An 18,454-nucleotide genomic window follows, 5' to 3' on the forward strand; every position below is an offset into this window, starting at 1 on the left:
AACTGACTCATCAATAAAAAGAAGAACACTGTTACTCAGATCATGTTCATTGAATTTTGCTTTAATGAACATGATCTGCGAAACAGTGTTCTTTGTATTGATGAGTCAGTTAGGCTGCTGCTCTCGCAACCCGACCCCGGATAAGCAGCAGAAAATGGATGGATGGATGGATAAAGCTGAATTCAAACAATCACTGGACCTTTAGGAACAACGTCTTTTGGACAGGTGAAACTTAAGGGTATACGTCTGGTCATTAAAAACAGCGTCATGTTCAGCAAAAAACAAAAACCATATCAGCACAAGCACCTCAGGCTTTTGCATGTAGTCTGAATAAAAGCTAAATAGCAACAAATGTATTTTTTTGACCTTGCTTCTCTGTTAACCACCATTTATCCATAGGATATGAATGACCTCCCAACATTAGTGCCGATGAATTGAGATGGTCTTTGAAAATAGGTGTAAAATATGCAGTATGACAGCAAAGGCAAGTTTATTTGCCAAAGATTTCACTCCACTTAGATTGTGCAAATGACAGTTTTAAAAGAATGTGATATCTGATACCATGGATATGTGAACTAGCACGCAGAAAGCACAGACTACCAAGGCACCTCATTTCCACCTATATTGTTAAGAATCCTTTTGTGAGCCAGTTTACATGCAAAAACAATTAACCTCTTCATTAACACTAGATGGTGATAAAGGGTACTACTGGATCGCTGGTGATCCAGTGGCAATGCAGACGTTAATATATTAATCAAAGTGACATCTGAGCTAAACATCTTTTTATTCTCTCTTACTTTAAGGTGATTTATCCTGTCTTGTAGTCGTTCTTCTGATTGAACTTTAAGGAGCTCCGCCTCTTCTAGGAAATGTTGCCGTTGCCTCGAAGACTCCTCTTCAATTTCCCTGCGACAAGCCTCCAGTTCCCGCGCAGAGGTTCCCTTCAGCTCCTACAGCAGAAACATGCATTTCTTTAATACCACTATTTGCAGTTGGTACAATGGTTGCAAATGTAGTGTTTTTAAAAAAGGGGGAAAAAAACTAAATACATACACCATCTCGCTAAACAAAGACACCATTACAGAGGATGAACTATGATTCAATGTAATCCCTTCTCTAATGGCTCCTAATAGCCACCAACATGAGAAATCTGGCAGCAGGCATTAAAGGCAACTTGCAGGTCATAATCCAGGTGTTCGGATATTATTACACAGAACAACAAATGTTCCATCATAATCACCCAAGTGTAACACAAACCTGAAGCTGGAGTTGGTGTTGCTCTATAAGATGCTCTTTTTCAGTAGTGTAGGTGTGCGAGAGCTCCTGCAGAGCACAGCTGTGTTGCTGCTCTAGTTCCAAAACCTGAAAGGAGGAATTAAATTCATTGCTGGCGTAACATATTCGTCTTAAACCATGGAAATTGTTCATCTTTTGAACATCCAAGCATCACATTAGAAGCTGATAAAAATACAATTATGATTCGAAGCTGAAACAAAGGGTTAAATTCAACTAGCAAGTCTTTAAAAACTCTGAATAGTGGTAAACTCTTAATAGTGTAATCCTGCACCATAAAGGTTTGTATACAAGTTCAGGTTTATTTGTACAGCACATTTATTTGCAACAGTTGCTGCCCAAAGTGCTGAACAATAAAACAACAAACACTTCAAAATTTAAAATGAATCAATAATAAGCAGAAAAAAGTGGGTTTTAAGGAGATACTTAAGTTCAGAGACAGACTGAGCAGCTCTGATGTGATAAGGAAGGATATTCCACAGCTTCTAAGCAGCAACAGGGAAAGCTCTGTCACCCCTGGATTTAAATCTAGCAAACAGGACATTCAGTAAGAGCTATCAGGATGACTTCAAAGGCTGGAGCATGCTGAGCAACTCTGACTAATAAAAGTAATTCTTTCATCTTTAGTCAATTTAATTTAATTTAATAAAATAAAACTTGATTAGCAAAAATCATACTTTGCAATCACTCCATCTGTGAATTCAATACCTGTTTTTCTGCTCTTTCGCTTTTAATAAGTAAAAAGAAAAGCTAGTTTTCATACTAGTGTCACAAACATGTATCAGAAAATCAACTGTAATGCAGAAACAACTGTGTAGGTACCTGCTTCTTGAGTGTTTCCAAGGCTTTGCAGTGTTCAGTATCTAAGGCCTCTTTTTGAGCAGCCAATTCAATCTAAAAGAGCAACACATAGTGAGAAAGTTCATGTCAATTTTTCACATTTATTTTAATTTATGCTTTGAAAAACAATTTTACCAAATTGGATTTTATTGGGAATCTGAATCTCTCACCTTGTGAACATGGCTTAGCTCAGCTGCCATGGATCTAAACTTCTCCATATGTACCTTCGCCAGCTCTTTCCTCAGTTCCTCCCTGACTGACAGCTGCTCGGCCGAGTGACGCTCCATTAGTTGTTTGTGTTCAGAATTCTGGCAAATCAGGTCTTGCTGGTGCCTCTCCTCAAGTTGAACAATTTCATCTCGCAGAGCCTGAGATTAAGGAGATTAACACATTAATTGAAGAGTTTTTACAACTTGAGAAAAATAATCAAAGGGTGTATTTTGTATTTTTAAAATACTTTTGATGATTAACTAAAAATAGATCGTTATATTTTACTTTTATGCTTATTTTTCCTTACTTGCACTTCTTTCAGGTAAGTTGCCTCCAAAGTGTCCATATTACCCAACATCCTCTTTTCCAATTCGTCCTTCTCTTCCTGGTGTTTGCGAGTCAGTTCTGCTTCTAAAGCTTCCAACTGTGCTCGACACGTCTCCTGAAGAACCGCTTCCAGACTCTGAAGGTCCTCCTTACATTTGGAGTTGAGGGCATCTTTCAAGGCGACAAACTCCGTGTTATGCTTAGTTTCAATCTCAGCAGCCATAGCTACAAGCTGCTCTCTGTGACTGGCACTGAGTGAATCAAGTTGTGCTTTGTGTTTGGCAGTGAGTGTGTCCATCTCTTGGTTGTGTTTATTCAGTAGTGTTGTTCTCTCATGCTCCATTTCAGCTTCGTGTTTGTTCTTTAACTCTGACACAGAAATGTCATATTTTCGGGCCAACTGCTGCTCCAAGGAGGCCTTCTCCTCTTGGAACCTGAACACACAAAATGTGTGCAAAAACTTGAATCAATTAAAACCAAGATTTGTCAAAGTTTAAAACAAGTATAAATTATGTCCTCAGTAACTAAGGGGAGTAGATGTTCTCTATTTACATCATTAGACCAGGACTGTAAGTGGCTTTCTAGCCCAGGGTTCCTCACTCTGATTCAATGAGAGCTGCAGTCCTGCAGGTTTTCTCCTACTCCAACACATCTGACTAAAATGAAACAGATCCAACAGCCTATGAAGTTCTGCACAGCAACTCATTAATTTGAGGCAGGTATGTTGAAGTAGGAACACAATGAAAACCTGCAGGACGGTGGCTCTCTTCTAGGCTGTAAATACATTTAAAACATTTTTATGATACAATAATAATCAAATCATTATACTTTTACGCATTTCCCTAATTATGAAAATGTAGGTATGGTTATTTTCTAGCATTTATTGAAATTAAACAAGTTTATGAAAGTTTAATCTTTGAGTCAAACATCCACACTGTGGATTTGAAAAATTTTCATAAAACTAAAAAAGTTGGGGCTAACATCACATGCTCTAAGTTAAGAGGCATCATTCCATGAAAATGGAGTAACAAAAAAATATCCTTTTACAGTATAACCTCAACTGTGTAGTTTGGATAAGTGTAGTTAAACTATGACGTGTCCTAAAACGAAGATTACAAAGCTTCTGATGTGCAATATCATAGAATAAACCTGACCAAAAATCTTGATCATTTACACACTTGGCCAAAAATCAGCTACATAATTTAATTGTACAAGAAATTAAAATTCCTCAATACAAGATAACAAAGCTGTGTTGTGTGAAAAACATAATGGGATGACAATAAAAACTGTTGTATGAACTCTGCTTTGGTTTTCACCTCAGTTGGGCTCGTTGGAGTTTCTCATCACTTTGCTCCTGTAATAAAACAGTAAGCTCCTTGATTTCAGCAGACATGCAGTCTTTTGCTTTTTGCAGTTCACTGTCATGCTGAGCCTCTAACCTCTGCCTCACCAGCAACACCTGTGGGCCTAAAAGACAAACCCCTCTTCAGAAACTGATTTAAATTAAACATATAAATAATGCAGGTCTTCCAGACATGCTTACTTTCATTGTTATCCAGAGCATCCTGCAAGGACTTTAACTTATCCTTCTCATCTTGAAGTGCCTTTTCAAGGTGTGTCCTCTCTTTCTCAAAGTTGGACCTCAGTGCAAAGATCTCACTTTCATGCTTCTCTTCTAGCTCTTCTTTCAGCTTCTTTATGTTCTCCTGCAACTCCTCCCGTTCTTGTTTTAGAGTTTCCTCAAGAATGGCAACCTGCAGAAGATCATTTTTTAAAGTTGAAAAAGTTTAATAACTTGGGGCAAACATCCCGCACAGTATGATTACATGTTTTTTGACTGCACTTTGGTAAATATGGTATTTACCTGTTGAGTCTTCAACTGCATCTCTGCCTCATGCTGTTTACTCAGAGAAGTCTGTCTGTTACCCAGGGACTGGATGATTGTCATCCTTGTGTGCAGTTCCTCTGAGACACACCACATCCTCTGTTCTACCTCAGCCTGATGAATAAAAAAAAAAAAGAAGTTTTTTTTTTTTTTTAGTCATCAAAAGCACTGAATTACAGGTCCATAACTTTTTTCAAGTTCATTTTCCACACCTCAACCTGCCTTGCTGCCTCCAAACGCACCCTGGTAAGGTCTGAAACACATTTAAAAAGTTGTTTTCTCGAAGTTAACTTTCAAATATAAAATGGAAAGTTTAAGTTACATCACAAAAGTGAATCGATGAGGTACCTAAAAGATGACTGTCAGAAAGTTTGGCTTTGAGTTTGTCCAATTCCAGGACATGACGAGCCTTCATGTCCTCCAGTTCTCCATAGTAACGGTCAGTGAGGTCTGAGCGCACCTGATAAACGAGTAATGAAAAAAAAAAGCCTGTAAGTAAAAAAAAGGGCTCAGGTTCGGTGGGCCAATAACTCAATGATCAAAGCTGACCTGCTCCAACTCTTCTTTAAAAGAAAGAGTCAAAGATGACTGAAGATCAGAAAGGTCCATGGCATGTTTTTCCTCCAGCTGAAGCCTTAAAGTGTCCATAATTTCCTGGATAAAAGATTTAAAGCATTTAGCTTTAAAACCAAACAATGTTCTAAATTGAAAAAAAAAGGCTATATGTGTGCAACTCTTACCTTCTGTTTCTCAAGTTGGGCACTGCTAGAAGCAACATCTTTGTCCTCCTTGGATTGAACTTGAGACAAATAACTGAAACAGAGCCCAAAACCATATTTTAAAAGACATTTAATAAAAACATTCCACTTCAGAAATTTCCTGTCACATGAAACCAGCTGATATACCTGTCATCTGTAGTTTTAAGCAAAGATTCTTCCAAAGCTCCTTCTACTAACTTCAGTTGGAGCAGAGCTATTTCTTCTTTATAGCTTTCCTCTGTTGCACGCAGGCGCTTTTCAAAATACCTAAGGACATGCAAGGTGAGAATATATGAAAGGAAACCATTTTAAAAGTGATCAAAATGCAGAACAGTTTGTCTTAAACAGCAAACTGAAAAAAATCGATGACATTTTCCAACTTCCCAGTGGAATAAAGCACTTCATTTTATTCTTGAAATTAAATGAGCCTAAGTGTCTACTTATGCACTCATACCTCCTCAGGTTTTCCAGTTCAGCCTCATTTTGCTCTTTGATCTCTTGCTTTTGTTCATTAAACTCCGTCTTCAGGTGCTCAATGTCATCGACGCGGGAGGAGCGAGCCAGTAGCTGCTCCTTAAGCTCTGTTAGAAAATCAGACACAGAAAAATTATTCCCAAGACACAATTTATCCTTTACACAACACATGTGAATCATCTTAAATATATTAGCTGAATATTTGAATGAATACTGCTGATGGAAAAACACATACAGCTACCAAACCACCCCCAGTCAAACAGATGTCAAGCTGGTGTATTAATCTCACCTCCAAGCTCTTGACGACTGGTCCTCATGCTCTCCAGCTGGGTCCACAGCTGACCTACTTCCTGTTCTGAGCTCTGTTTAAGCAAGGCCTTCTCCTCCTCCAGATGGATAACCTAGTTGACAAGGTTTTGAAATTCAAATCAGGATGCATCACAATTTTCAAAAGAATATTTTAAATGCTATGGCCACAATTTATGTACACTGATTAAAAACAAAAAATCTCCCAAATATCAACAGAAAACTGTTCAAAAGGCAGGAAATAATTTCATTTTTAGCAAAGAAGCTACAACTTAAATTGATGTTACAGAAAAGATGAAACCAACCTCTTGCTGCAGTTGCTGCTCTTTCTCCTCAAGGTGGAGTACTTGCTGCTCTTTTTCCTGCAGCGCCGTCTTGTGACTACAAGCCAACTCCTGCATAGAATCTGATCAGGAGGCAAAGCATTTACAAGTTTTATGAATTTAATCATGTTTGCAAGAATTATGTCAAATACAAATGACCAAAACTTGAAACAAACTGCTGAACAAAATGACTGATATTTGATGAAGCACTGAAAAGTGCCTAAATTTACTGAGGTCTTTCAGGAAGCCTTTCATCTTTGTGGACCATGGAGAACAACCTGTGGGATGCTACTTACAGACAGCAGCATCTCTGTCAGCTGCGGCTTTTTTAAGCTCCTGAGTCTGCTCCTTACTGGAAGTTTGGAGTTCTTCCAGTCTCTCCTTTGTCTCCTGGAGCTCTGACTGTGTCTGGAATAAGGCTGTTTTGGCTTCAGCTAGAGCTTTGCTGGTGTCTGTGAGCTCTGCCTGGGTGGCAGTGAGACAGCTCTGAATCTCTGAGAGAGAGCTTTTAAGGCTTGCCTCAGCCTCCGTTTCCAGTTGCACTCTTAAAGCCTAAAAAAAAAGGAATATTTATTACTATTTAAATCAAACAACTAAAGTGATAAAATGGGAAATTTGGGTAAAAACAACTTCAGTCTTACTTGCATCTCTTTAGTTTGCTTTTCATCCATTAAAGCCCTTTCCTGAGCAATGCACCTCTCCCACTGCTGCTTCAAATCATCTGAACATAAACAAACATGATTCGCCAGGTCTTGGGTTACATATCTGTCATCTTGCTTTGTTTTCATTTAACAGAATACTAAATAATGAGGGTGATTCACAACCCTAATGCTGGATAAGTCGAGTGAATCAAGGGAGCTAGCGTGAAAGAAAATAAAATAATAAACCACTGAACTGTGAAGCAATCTTGTCTGAACTCACCAATCTCTTGTTGGTGCAGCTCATACTGTCTCTCCTGCTGCTTGTGACTCTGCCATTTGATCTGGTCCACATCAGGCAAATGAGGGGCTTGCAGAAATGAATTTTTGTGGGTAAATGTTTCCTTTAGAGAAGTCTGGCTAAGAGCAGATTCTTGCTCCTGCTGCAGGTTTACATGAGAGTATTCCAGCTGAGACACGTGCACTGGTGTTAAGCTCAGACGCAAGGCTTCAAACTCCAAGGTCTTCTGGGCCTAAACATGATGAAATACAGACTGTAGTTAATGTGAGACATTTGTCTTGATATAATCATCACAAACTGTGCAGTAAAGGAGGGTTGTATCCTACTGTTAAACTCTGGTCACGATTTTCCTTCATACCGTTTTTAACAACTTACAGTAAAAAAACGATACCATTTAAAATCAGAGAAGTTACAGAAACTACCAAAGGCTACCAAGAATGATAAAAGGTCAGGGAAAAGGAATGAGGAATAAGTGATATTCTGCAACATTTTGTGCCTAAAGATGCTAGAATATGCGTTTGTATATAATATACTTGAGCCTGCTGCATCTCAGCTTGGTGAGCTGCCTCCAAGCTCTCTCTCAGCTCCAAGGACACCTCTGTTCTCAGCCGATCTAGCTCTTCATTATGTTTGGCAGTCAGTTCTGATATCATTCTCGCATGTTCACGTTCATTTACCTGGGGGAGGAACAAAGGAAAAGAAAAAAGAAAGAAGAAAAATTATCCAGAAAATGGTAAAAATGGGAACACATATTTATAAAAATGTACATGACAATGAATGCCTTGTACCTGTTTGATCAAGCTGATCTGTCGCTTTTGTTCATCCTCCATACTGACCTGTAGCTTCAGGACCTCAGTCTCCAGGTGAGAATTCAACTCAGATATCTAGGCATTCATGCAGGATAGACTTGTCACACAAACATGGTAGGGTTGCACAATCCTCTTGGTAATATTATTATTTATTAAGAACCTGTTTTCAGCTGCAGAGTCTGTAAATCTCACCTCTTGACGATGTTTCTCTTTTAGGTCTTTTATCTCCTGCTGGTGAGAAGTCTCCAGTTTTTCTATCGCCTCCTTCACGAGTAGATTCTGCTTATCAAGGAGGGCCTTAACCTCCTCTTCCTTGTCCTTCATCTGCTCCTCCAATCGACGAGTCACATCAAGGAGCTTTTCCTTTTCTTGTTTCTCCACTTCCCATTTTTCTCTCTCTTCAGCTAACTGTTAAAATTGTGTTGTAGAACATGTTAATGGCTGGCCATGGGTTATTCAAAACAGAAAAATAATGTTATCAGGTCACGTCTCACCTCAGCATCCTTGGCTTTCAGCATGTGCTCAAACTGTTCAAGTTCCTCCGCTAGAACTTGTTCCATCTTTTTTATCTGTTCATCCATCTGTTCTTTTCTCATGTCCACCTCCCTCTGCTTCACAGACTGAGTCTGGACTTCTTCCAAACGGACCAGGGTTTGTCTCAGACAGGAGATCTGGGATTCCAGTTCATTTTTCTCTTTTTCAGCCCAGTCCAGGCTGTCACAGCTCTTTGCAAGATCTTGTTGCAGTCTTTCCACTTCGGTTTGGACATGTAGAAACTGTGCACGCGTTGTTTCAAGCTCTTTCAGCACAGTTTCAAACTCAATTGTCTTTTGACTTAACAGGGCTAAAGTTGTTTTGTGTTCAACTTTTGTCTCCTCTAGCTCTGATATGAGCTTTGAGCAGTGACCCTTGAGAAAGGAAGACAAGAGGAAGGTTATTAAGGTGTGTTATATAAGGTCACTTATTACGGTGTGAACACAGAGACTTACCTGTAATGTTAGGATTTGGCTATCATCTCTTTGTTTTGGGCTTGCTTTGGCAGAATATGTCTCTATGTCCTTTATATCTCCTGCCAATTTATCTTCATCTTGTGATGGAAAAGTAGAAGAGATGAGCAGAGAGGGGTCTGCATTGCATTCAGTCTCTATGGCATTTTCCTTTACACTTTCCTCGCATAAGGCACCAACTTGGTTTTTAAAGTTAACTTGCTCATGAGTTGTCAAGTTCATCTGCTCCTCAATATGTCTCCTCTTTTCTTTCTCTTCCTCAAGTTCCAAAAGAGCTTGCCGGAGGTCTTCTGTTACTTGCGCCCACCTAAACAGAAGGATCATTGAAACAAAATATAGGTTTTATTTCTCAGATGTAATACTGTGACAAGCTGAAGCCATTTTTTGTTGCCCCACCTGCTGCAATAGAAGAGGGATAAACTTTTAAATGTGTTCATAAACACTGACCAGACCTGTTGTTTTGTTTGTCTTAAAACTGTACCGTTAGTGTGAATACATTTTATTCTAAGGTTTTACATTTCCTTTGTCCTAATGTATAAAATTTTAGAAATGGAAAAGGGATGCACTTTGTTTTTCACATGATTACATAATCAGCCTCAGTACCTGTCCCTTGCCTCATCCAGCTCTTCTGCACTTTTGACGACTTCTTCTTTCAACACACCCAATTCACGTTCCTTAAGAGCCAGCTCATCACGGAGTTCCCCACACTGTTGATTTAGCAGCTCTTTCTCCAAGTCTATCTCCTGCAAATGCTGCTCCGACACTCTACTGAACCCCATTTCACCAGAAGCTGAGTTTTGAAGCCACTGGGAAAGAGACTGGGAACTGGAATCATCAGTTTCTGGTGCAAAATACTGTGAGCTGGTCATGTTCTGGATGTCGTCATTTTCTTGTGAAGGACGGTTGGAAATTGATAGTAGAGGCTGGTCTGCAGACTCTCCAAATACTTCACTGTTCAGCTCAAAACTGTGGAGAGACACAAAATGGGAGCTTTAATTACTAATCTGTAAGGTAAATTGTAATAATAATTCAAAAAAAGAAAACTAAAACCCATAAAGACACTCAATGATATAATATCTCACCTGCAGTCTGCAGATAAGTCCAGCTGAGTGCATCGATCAAAGCTTTGGTTCACCACTGAAGACTGAGAGTTTGCAAGGGGCGCAGAAGACAAGTAACGCTCCATCAGAGCGTCTTTGGACAGCGATGGACTCATCACGCCCTGATCAGGTCCACTTTCTAGATTGGCTTCATCTATTTCCAATCTATTAGAGCTAAAGCCAGCTTTTGCTCGATTCTGATGGTTTTTAGACGCTTTAAGTCCTTCTACCTCTTCTTCCCTCTTCTTAAGCTCCCGCTCCCTCTCATTTAACAGTTGCCTGACACGCTCAACCTCATCTCTGTTCTCCTCTTTTAGCCTCTTCATCTCTTCCTCCTGTCTCTGTCTTTCTTCTTCAAGACTCTGAAGATGGAGGACAGAGCTGGCAACCTCATCACTATACCTCCTTCCCGAATCTTCCTCCTCCTGAAGTCTTTTCCTGAGCTCCAACACTTCTCTGTTAAGCTTCTCTTTCTCCTCTTTGTACTGCTGCATTGCAAGACACTGAGACTGGACTTGGTGTAGCTGGCTTTGAAGGTTTTGCAGCTGTATTTCCCTTTCATTACGCTCCTCTTCCCTTCCTTGTTTCTCTTTCTCTAGTAAATAAAGCACATGTTCATTTTTCTTCATCTCCTCTGCTAGTTCAGCACATACAAGCTCGCTCTTCTTCCTTTCTTCTTCGAGTTCCAACCTCAGCTTGTGCACAACAGCGTCTATTTCTGTGATACTGTCAGTGCTGCAGCCCTCAGAACCTATCTGAGAGCAGGGACTTGCATTTCCTGATCCATCTGATGATGTCTCTGCATGACTGATGTTTGTATCTTGAGAGGAACAGCCATGGCGATGCTGTCTAAAGCTGAGCACTTCTGCTGCCGATTGGCCTTTGATTCGTTGAAACTCTACACTGGTCTGTATGAGGAAAATGCATACATAAATTTTAAAAAATGGCAGAGAACATAGAGGTGCACTTGCTGTAATGGACTAAAATAATCCTGAAATGCTGCCATTTTGAGAGGCACTTACCTGTTGGAGCTGTTTCTGCAGTGACTGAATCTGTCCAGCAAGTGACTGTGCCTCAAGCTGTACTTGGTCTCTACTCGCCAGGGCCTCTTGCAAGTTGGAGCTGAGTTTTGCTATTATTTCATTACGCTTCTCAACAGCTTGCTGTAATTGCTGCAGGTAAGTGGATGGGAGAGTTTTATAAGCAAACAAGACAAACTCAAATACTTGGCTCAAGGTTGTTCAACAAACTGAGTTCAGGGCATTCATTTATCTTTAAAGCAACAGAGAAGAGTTGATCATAACAACAAGCTCACACTGGAAACCAGTGCAATCTTAAGTAGGACTGTTCACATGCCTGCTTATGTACTGCAGCTGTCACTGGAAGATTCTTTTGACAGCAACTTTAATGTCTAATTAAAAGGAATCAGTAGGACCTAATAATTACAGAGGTGATGTTAAATACAAAAATTGAGCAATATTTCACTTGTCTGGCCAGCAAGAAAAGACAGACAATCTGATTATTCCAAACAACAAACCCTGACAAAATGAAAATAAAGTAAATAAGATTGACTTCCTGGTTAAATATAAGAAAAATGTTGCTGCACTACTTTAAAACTTAAACCTGAAATGGACATGTGACTTGTCAAGCCTAAATACATTCATGTCACAAAGCCACCCATCTTCTTCCTCTACACCTAAAATTTCATATTTTAGACCAACAACACTGCACTATGAGATTGGAGCAGCCGAGCAGAAAGAAACCAATAAATTCCCCATGGGTTGGCGTTGACAGAAATTCACAAACCTTCTTGCTCAGGCACTCTGTAACACCACAAGACCTCCAGTCTTTGTCAGTAAACAGAGCATAAAGACAAATCCGACCAAATACAACACAAGCCAGCATGTGCATGAAACTGTTTTATATTATTTCATGGACATGTTTCAGTGTTTGAAGTAATTTTGTAAGTTATTTGAAGTTACAACCAAGCCTTGTTGAGGTTTTAGTAGCAAAACCAGAAAAGGGACAGAAAAAAAACTACCTTAGGACAAAACTACAAAAGGACAAATATGTCCTGTAAAACAGGACTTTCAGCCTGTCATTCAATATGCACAATAAAATAAGCAAATAATTCCCCTAAAAACAAAAAATAATCTGTAAATGTCAAATTATGGATGCTGTATACCTTCAGCTGCTCTTTGCCTGTAAGTGCAGCTAATTCCTCATCTCTCAAATCCAAGTCTTCAACAGGAGACAGGCTTTGCTTCGAGGTAGGAGGCTGATCCCTCTGCTCCTCATTCTGCTGAACCTCTAATTTTTCCAGCTTCGGGGCCTCCTAGAGGATCAATTCACATCGGAAATACCTTCTATTTTAACAATGTTGACAAAAAAATCAGAACAAATCATGTAAACACATATATACATTACATTTTATGTAGTTGCTAAACAAAAATACAAAAACAGGAAATAGTTTTTAGTTAATCCTAGCCAGGTTGCTATGGCAACATGCCCTACAGGCATTGTGATGGTTAGTGACCCAGTTCTCTAATGTATGTTTATCAGACAAGGGGCACAGACAACATGTTAAAGAATAGTGTGAACAAAATTACACAAACAAAAGGAAGTCAATTACAGAGACCTATGTGAGTTTTTAAAAAGTAAAAAACAAACAAACAAGGAAACAAATAAATAAACAAATAGAAATATGCTGAAAGTGAACCAATAATCTGAAAGATAAGAATTAAATTTCTTCAGCTTTCTCATTAAACCACTGACAGATGGCTGATTATCTATAGAAAATGAGTGGTATACCTCAAGCTTGGTCTTGCTCTTTAGCTCCACGGTATTGGCTGATGGAAGAGTTGGATCTATGTGACGGTCTTGCGTCGAGCTGTCATTCTTCGAGACAGTCTGACCCTTCCTCTTCTGCGTCTTTTTCGCCGCCCCCGCACTGTCGCTTTTCGCCCGCTTCTGTCTGAAGCTAGCAAGCTGCGCAGGAAGGACAGTGAGAGGTAGATGGACACATAGGTCAGGACCACAGAGCACCACCAAACTACTAGCATGGTGAAACTCTGGAGTCAAAGGTGAAGAAGAGCTACAGTCCAGATTTATCGGATCAAGAGATTAAAACAGTCTAAACAACACTGTACAACCATGACAAATAGTATATATTGTTTATGATCTGCAGTGCAGAAAGGAGTAAGTGTTGGAACTCATTTTAATGAGTCAGTTCTGAGGAAGAAAAAAGAGCCAGTGCAGGAAGTAGAAATCCCAGATTAATTCCAAAAATACACCATAACCTGTCGAGACAAGTTCAAAATGGGATGAAGGAGCTAAAAATTCTTGGACCTCCAGCGAGCTGTAGCATACCCACGAGAAATGCAGATTTTAATGACTCATGAAAAATCCCAGCAGCCCGAAGACAAAGCAAGATAAAAGGAGGAAATTAATAAAAAAAAGCTGCATCTGTCACATTGCATCTTTCATTTCACAATGTCAAACTAGAGATGCACATTGGCTTACTGGAACTTTTACAATGACCTGGAAGATCTTCTCCAAAATATTACATGCTCAAATATCAATAAAAACAAAATTGAGAAGTTACTTCACGTAAATGAATAAATATCCCAATCAAGCGGTTATTGAGGTTAAAATCCAAAGGGATTGTTTTTGGTATAAATCCAGTCCAGCCCATTGCTCGTTGAAACACACTCCCCCTCTTTAATCGCTGCCTCTCTCCTGACCTATCTCTTCTTTAAGCAGCTTTGTAAAAATAAATTAAAAAAAAAAAAAAAAAAGCGTACAGCAGTTTTCACTGCCACAGAGACCCTGTAAGGGCTCTCTGTCAATATCTGACAGTCACTGATTGATTCCTTTCTTGCCAGTGGCCAAAGCTGTCATTTCTTCCTCATCAAGGCAGTTGCTCTGCGGTCCAAATGTTAGTCTTGAAGTCTACCAGCAACAGCACAGTCTGCCAGACCTCACTGCTGAAGCAAACATTGAGAGCACAGAGCAGACAGATCTGCAAACTACAGAGGATGGCACATGTCTACACCAAGGATAGAGGGTGGAGACTAGGAGATGCATTCGCACAGAGAGGAGGAGACAGAGCTCTGTGTGTGGCAACCAGCATCAGTGTGCATGCTTCCTTCAATTCAAGAATATACGGTCTCAGGAGACCTACTTGTTGCTTTGTGCAATGAGTCACATAATATGATTTAATTTAATTGTGTGTGCGTGGGTGCCAATACCTCTTCGAATGAATAAAATTAAATTGTAGGGGCTGTTTTGTACTAAACAAAAACCAGAATACTACTTTCATTAATTATGCCTCGAATCAGGTTGATCAAAAAATAAATAAAATCATTCCATTTGCCTTTTCATACTCGTCCCACTCGTTCCCACCTCAAGCTGTTGGTTTCATTAATCATTTTAGACCCCACCCATGCTCCCTCCATCACCAGATTCAGTCTCAGCCTGCCACTAAACATTACATCCCAGACAGACATATGCCTGATGAGTTGGGTTTACCCCAAGGCCTCCTCTGACGTGACTAAGCAGCTAACTGGAGCATACTTTTGTTAAAATTGGTAGTAATTGGCAACTTAATGCTATTATGTTTTCAGCAATAACAACAAAATGCATGTTAATTGAGTTTAAAGGAGCATTTCCTTTGTGAAAATTTAATACATGTGTGTGTCATGCCTGAATTGTGGCAGATAAATCTGAGCTTTCTGATGCAGTAAGCAGTATAGGCAACTGACAGCCTTGCATTACCATAGCAACACCATCCATGTGAGATTCAAGCAAGCACAACAAAATCAACATTCTTTAATCTCATGTGCCAAGTACACCACCTGATGGTCTGCAACCAGAATTACAGTATATGCCAGGTCGGTACATTTCTATTTATTATTGCTGCAGATCATATTTCCTCTCAGGCTGCAAATGTTTATAATCTCATTTTTCAAGACTCACAAAAGCGCATCATTCTTTTCCTAAGCAAAAAGTCCATCTCACTAAACATGACAGCATGATGCAGAAAAGCATGAAGTCATGATTTCATATCCCAGTCAGCTTGTCACAATAACCAATTTCGTCTGGATGATGAAACTGCCCCAGATATATCTGCCAGTAAACACAACTGTGCCATTTCATACCACATATTACACAAATATGATCATTTAAATTGTATTTTAAAAGAATAAGGCATGTATAATGCATGTGTACTTAAAGAACTATGAATTCTAATAACTGAAAATGTTTAAATATGGGAATTAGTGTGCACTGTCCATTTTTCTGAATTCAGAGAAACAGACAAGAAGACTGCAACAGTGAAACCTTAATGAAAACACCACAAATGTAAACATAATGTTATGATTATATTAGGTTCAATAAGAAATACTGGGGTTATTTAAACATATCGCAGTAATTATTAACAAAATTATAGTGACAAGCCTTCACCCAAACAAAAACAAAAAGATAGAAATCACTAGTAGCAACCCATAATCCCAGCATGATGCTACATGTTTCGGCCAGCAACCACTTCACACTTACCGACTGGCTTCGAGGCATGTTGGAAGAATTCTGTCATAAGAAATAAACATCATAGCTGAGTTATTTGAAATAATGTGCATTGTACTGTTGAACTTATTGTTCTCTGCATGAGTTCCATAAGCTAGAAATTTATTAAATCATAATAAACTCAATTACCTGCTTTTATCGGGTGGCCTGATTTGATATGCAATTATTTTCTCAGCAATGTGGCTTGTTTTCTATGCAAGGCAGGATTTTTTTTTTAACTGTTGTCCCATTAATAATGTGCCCTCTGTTCTCCCATGTCAGATATGTGGAACTACATATATTCAAACTATGGTAAAAACTGCACCATATGGTATACCATCTCTGTTATAATTGCTCAGTAGCTATTGTGACACCCAGTCTTAACCACATTTAACACGTGGAGTGACTGAATTTTCATGTTCAAATCATTTCGTGACCCTTCCACCCTCTATGGTGGAGGCAGTACTACCCAGAATAAAAATCATTAAAAACAACATAATGCTTAGCAATTGTGCCAGTTTATTATTATTTTTTATTATTATTATTATTCCAACTCCATTCTATCTGAACAGGCTAAATAAAAATAGGTTATTGTCCAACATTTCAAGCAGGACCTTCAAGTAGTCCCTTTTCAAGGCTTTGCTATTCTTCTCCATTAGCTGGTTTAGGGGATACAGCCGTTTAAAAGCTTTGTAAACTAAAGTTATGACTATATTGAGCAATTTACGATATAAACTCAACAGCAAATGCACATTTGCATCAAATAGTGTATAAGTAAGTTACATTTATTTTAATAATTTACTTATGAACCCAACAAAAACAACAAGCACCTACACACTGCCACGATTATGCTCAAGAGCGAAACTAGATAGGTTAAACAACAACAACATGCAAATAATCTTAATATATCATATTTAAACCTGACTTGCATTTGTACATTAAACACATGTTTCTATCACTGCGGGACTCGAAATAACTTGTATGGCAACCGATTTACTGGACCAGCCAAAAGTAGTTTAGATTTAGACAATAATCAATCGGAGGCGAAAAGTACGACGAAAACCTGTGACTGACCCCTGCAAAAAAAAAAAAAAAAAAAAAAAACCAAGACAAAACGTACAACAAAAAGGTACGAACCTTTTCAGGTTGATGCAGTTAGATTTGTGAAAGCAAAGATGTGACAAAAGAGTTTGCTAGCTGCTAGCAATACAGCATGCGTTAATTGTTAGCAACAAACCTTGGCTCTCCCAGCTTCTAATTTCCTCTGCCGTTCATCTTCATCCATGACTTGGTTTAAATGCAGCCGTCAGAACCACAGGACATAAGTCCTAATAGCACTGACCAACACAGCAGACCTTCAATCCTATAAATAACAACAAAAAACTAGCTTAAACACAATTTGAACCTCCTTTGGATACAACTGTCAACAGATAATATTCAATATGGCCGCCAAGTCGTTTTAACCCCGCCCTCATTGAGGTGCCTTCAATCAAACATCCAATCAAATTGTGATTTCCCATGCGAGAAGCCAATAGAAATTGCGTTAAAAGAAATTAACTGAAAGTATCTCCTGTCATGGCCAACCAAAACTATTATCTATCTGACCAATTATATTTCAGTGGCAAAGAGCCTATCTTGGATTGACGGCTTTTGTAGCCAATAATAGTAGATAAATGTCAATCGCGCCCTCTTCGGTCGTGTGTTTTGAATGTTGTGGGGGCGGGGAATCTATTGCACACTGGGTTTGCTTGATGCAAGCGTCAAATGAACTGTTAATTTGCACCATGGACGTGAGTTCTGACTATATTCACGGAAAGTCTATCGGTCTGACAAACAAAGCTAGAAAACAAAATTGTAATTTATACGATAACATATCGTTTAATATTTTTAATGTTGTGTTTGTTTTATATATTCTTTTTATGTCCGTCTTCTGTCCGTTGTGTTTTTTCTAACCTTTATCCTTTCATGTCGCTTACCACCAGTTTTGTACTTTTATTGTAGCATGAAATATATAATATATCGTTTTTCTGAATTGTTGCCCGCTTTTTTCAGTGGTTTTGGAACTTGAGGCAAAGCCAGTGCATTTAGCATCTATGTTATATCATGAAACTGATATCAAAGTATTTCACATGAACTTATCTAAAATGAATAGGATTTCACCCGGAGTCGATTTAGACGAGTACTGCTTGCCTTGGTGTACCGCCTCCGTCTTACACATTGATTCGAGTAATTTTTAAGATCATTTGGAGCAGTTGGCCGACAGTGCGGTTATTTTTTACTATTCGAGATGTTCCAATACAATCAAGTAACATTTATCCCAGCCGGAAGAGGTTCAGTTTAACGTTGCATAAAAGGTTCTCCGATTAATTGTGATTGTCAAAATCCGAGAGCCAAAATTAGATATTTTCGCCCGAACAGGGACTTGAACCCTGGACCCTCAGATTAAAAGTCTGATGCTCTACCGACTGAGCTATCCGGGCTCTGATAGCATAACCATTTAATCATGGATTCCAATAGGTACAGTCATACCCATATATACGTCATGGTTCTTATTTTCAGTCACGCTAACGGGTACATCACAGTTTGCACACAAAATAGTTGCCGTGTCTTTAATACATGAA

At 39.0% G+C, this 18,454-nt stretch overlaps 1 protein-coding gene across 1 annotated transcript in view; it reads right to left on the reverse strand.

Annotated features, from left to right (window-relative positions):
• Positions 1–17,118, reverse strand: part of pcnt (pericentrin) — a gene marked incomplete at its 5' end in the record, with an annotated part of 36,035 nt that extends 18,917 nt beyond the window's left edge. The window contains 31 exons of the mRNA XM_079261623.1: positions 798–950; positions 1,258–1,362; positions 2,116–2,187; positions 2,304–2,501; positions 2,651–3,104; positions 3,987–4,137; positions 4,214–4,424; positions 4,535–4,669; positions 4,768–4,808; positions 4,904–5,015; positions 5,105–5,209; positions 5,296–5,368; positions 5,461–5,580; positions 5,768–5,894; positions 6,077–6,188; positions 6,399–6,499; positions 6,713–6,968; positions 7,058–7,137; positions 7,338–7,587; positions 7,889–8,032; positions 8,144–8,239; positions 8,357–8,572; positions 8,659–9,072; positions 9,154–9,478; positions 9,775–10,137; positions 10,254–11,179; positions 11,294–11,443; positions 12,457–12,606; positions 13,083–13,259; positions 15,828–15,857; positions 17,071–17,118. Of these exons, the coding sequence (XP_079117749.1) occupies positions 798–950; positions 1,258–1,362; positions 2,116–2,187; positions 2,304–2,501; positions 2,651–3,104; positions 3,987–4,137; positions 4,214–4,424; positions 4,535–4,669; positions 4,768–4,808; positions 4,904–5,015; positions 5,105–5,209; positions 5,296–5,368; positions 5,461–5,580; positions 5,768–5,894; positions 6,077–6,188; positions 6,399–6,499; positions 6,713–6,968; positions 7,058–7,137; positions 7,338–7,587; positions 7,889–8,032; positions 8,144–8,239; positions 8,357–8,572; positions 8,659–9,072; positions 9,154–9,478; positions 9,775–10,137; positions 10,254–11,179; positions 11,294–11,443; positions 12,457–12,606; positions 13,083–13,259; positions 15,828–15,857; positions 17,071–17,118 (5,895 nt within the window). The remainder of the gene's footprint in view (positions 1–797; positions 951–1,257; positions 1,363–2,115; positions 2,188–2,303; positions 2,502–2,650; positions 3,105–3,986; positions 4,138–4,213; positions 4,425–4,534; positions 4,670–4,767; positions 4,809–4,903; positions 5,016–5,104; positions 5,210–5,295; positions 5,369–5,460; positions 5,581–5,767; positions 5,895–6,076; positions 6,189–6,398; positions 6,500–6,712; positions 6,969–7,057; positions 7,138–7,337; positions 7,588–7,888; positions 8,033–8,143; positions 8,240–8,356; positions 8,573–8,658; positions 9,073–9,153; positions 9,479–9,774; positions 10,138–10,253; positions 11,180–11,293; positions 11,444–12,456; positions 12,607–13,082; positions 13,260–15,827; positions 15,858–17,070) is intronic.
• Positions 17,119–18,454: the final 1,336 nt, after the last annotated feature.

This window comes from Telmatherina bonti (genome assembly GCF_933228915.1).
Source record: "Telmatherina bonti genome assembly, chromosome: 22".
Taxonomy (NCBI): domain Eukaryota; kingdom Metazoa; phylum Chordata; class Actinopteri; order Atheriniformes; family Telmatherinidae; genus Telmatherina; species Telmatherina bonti.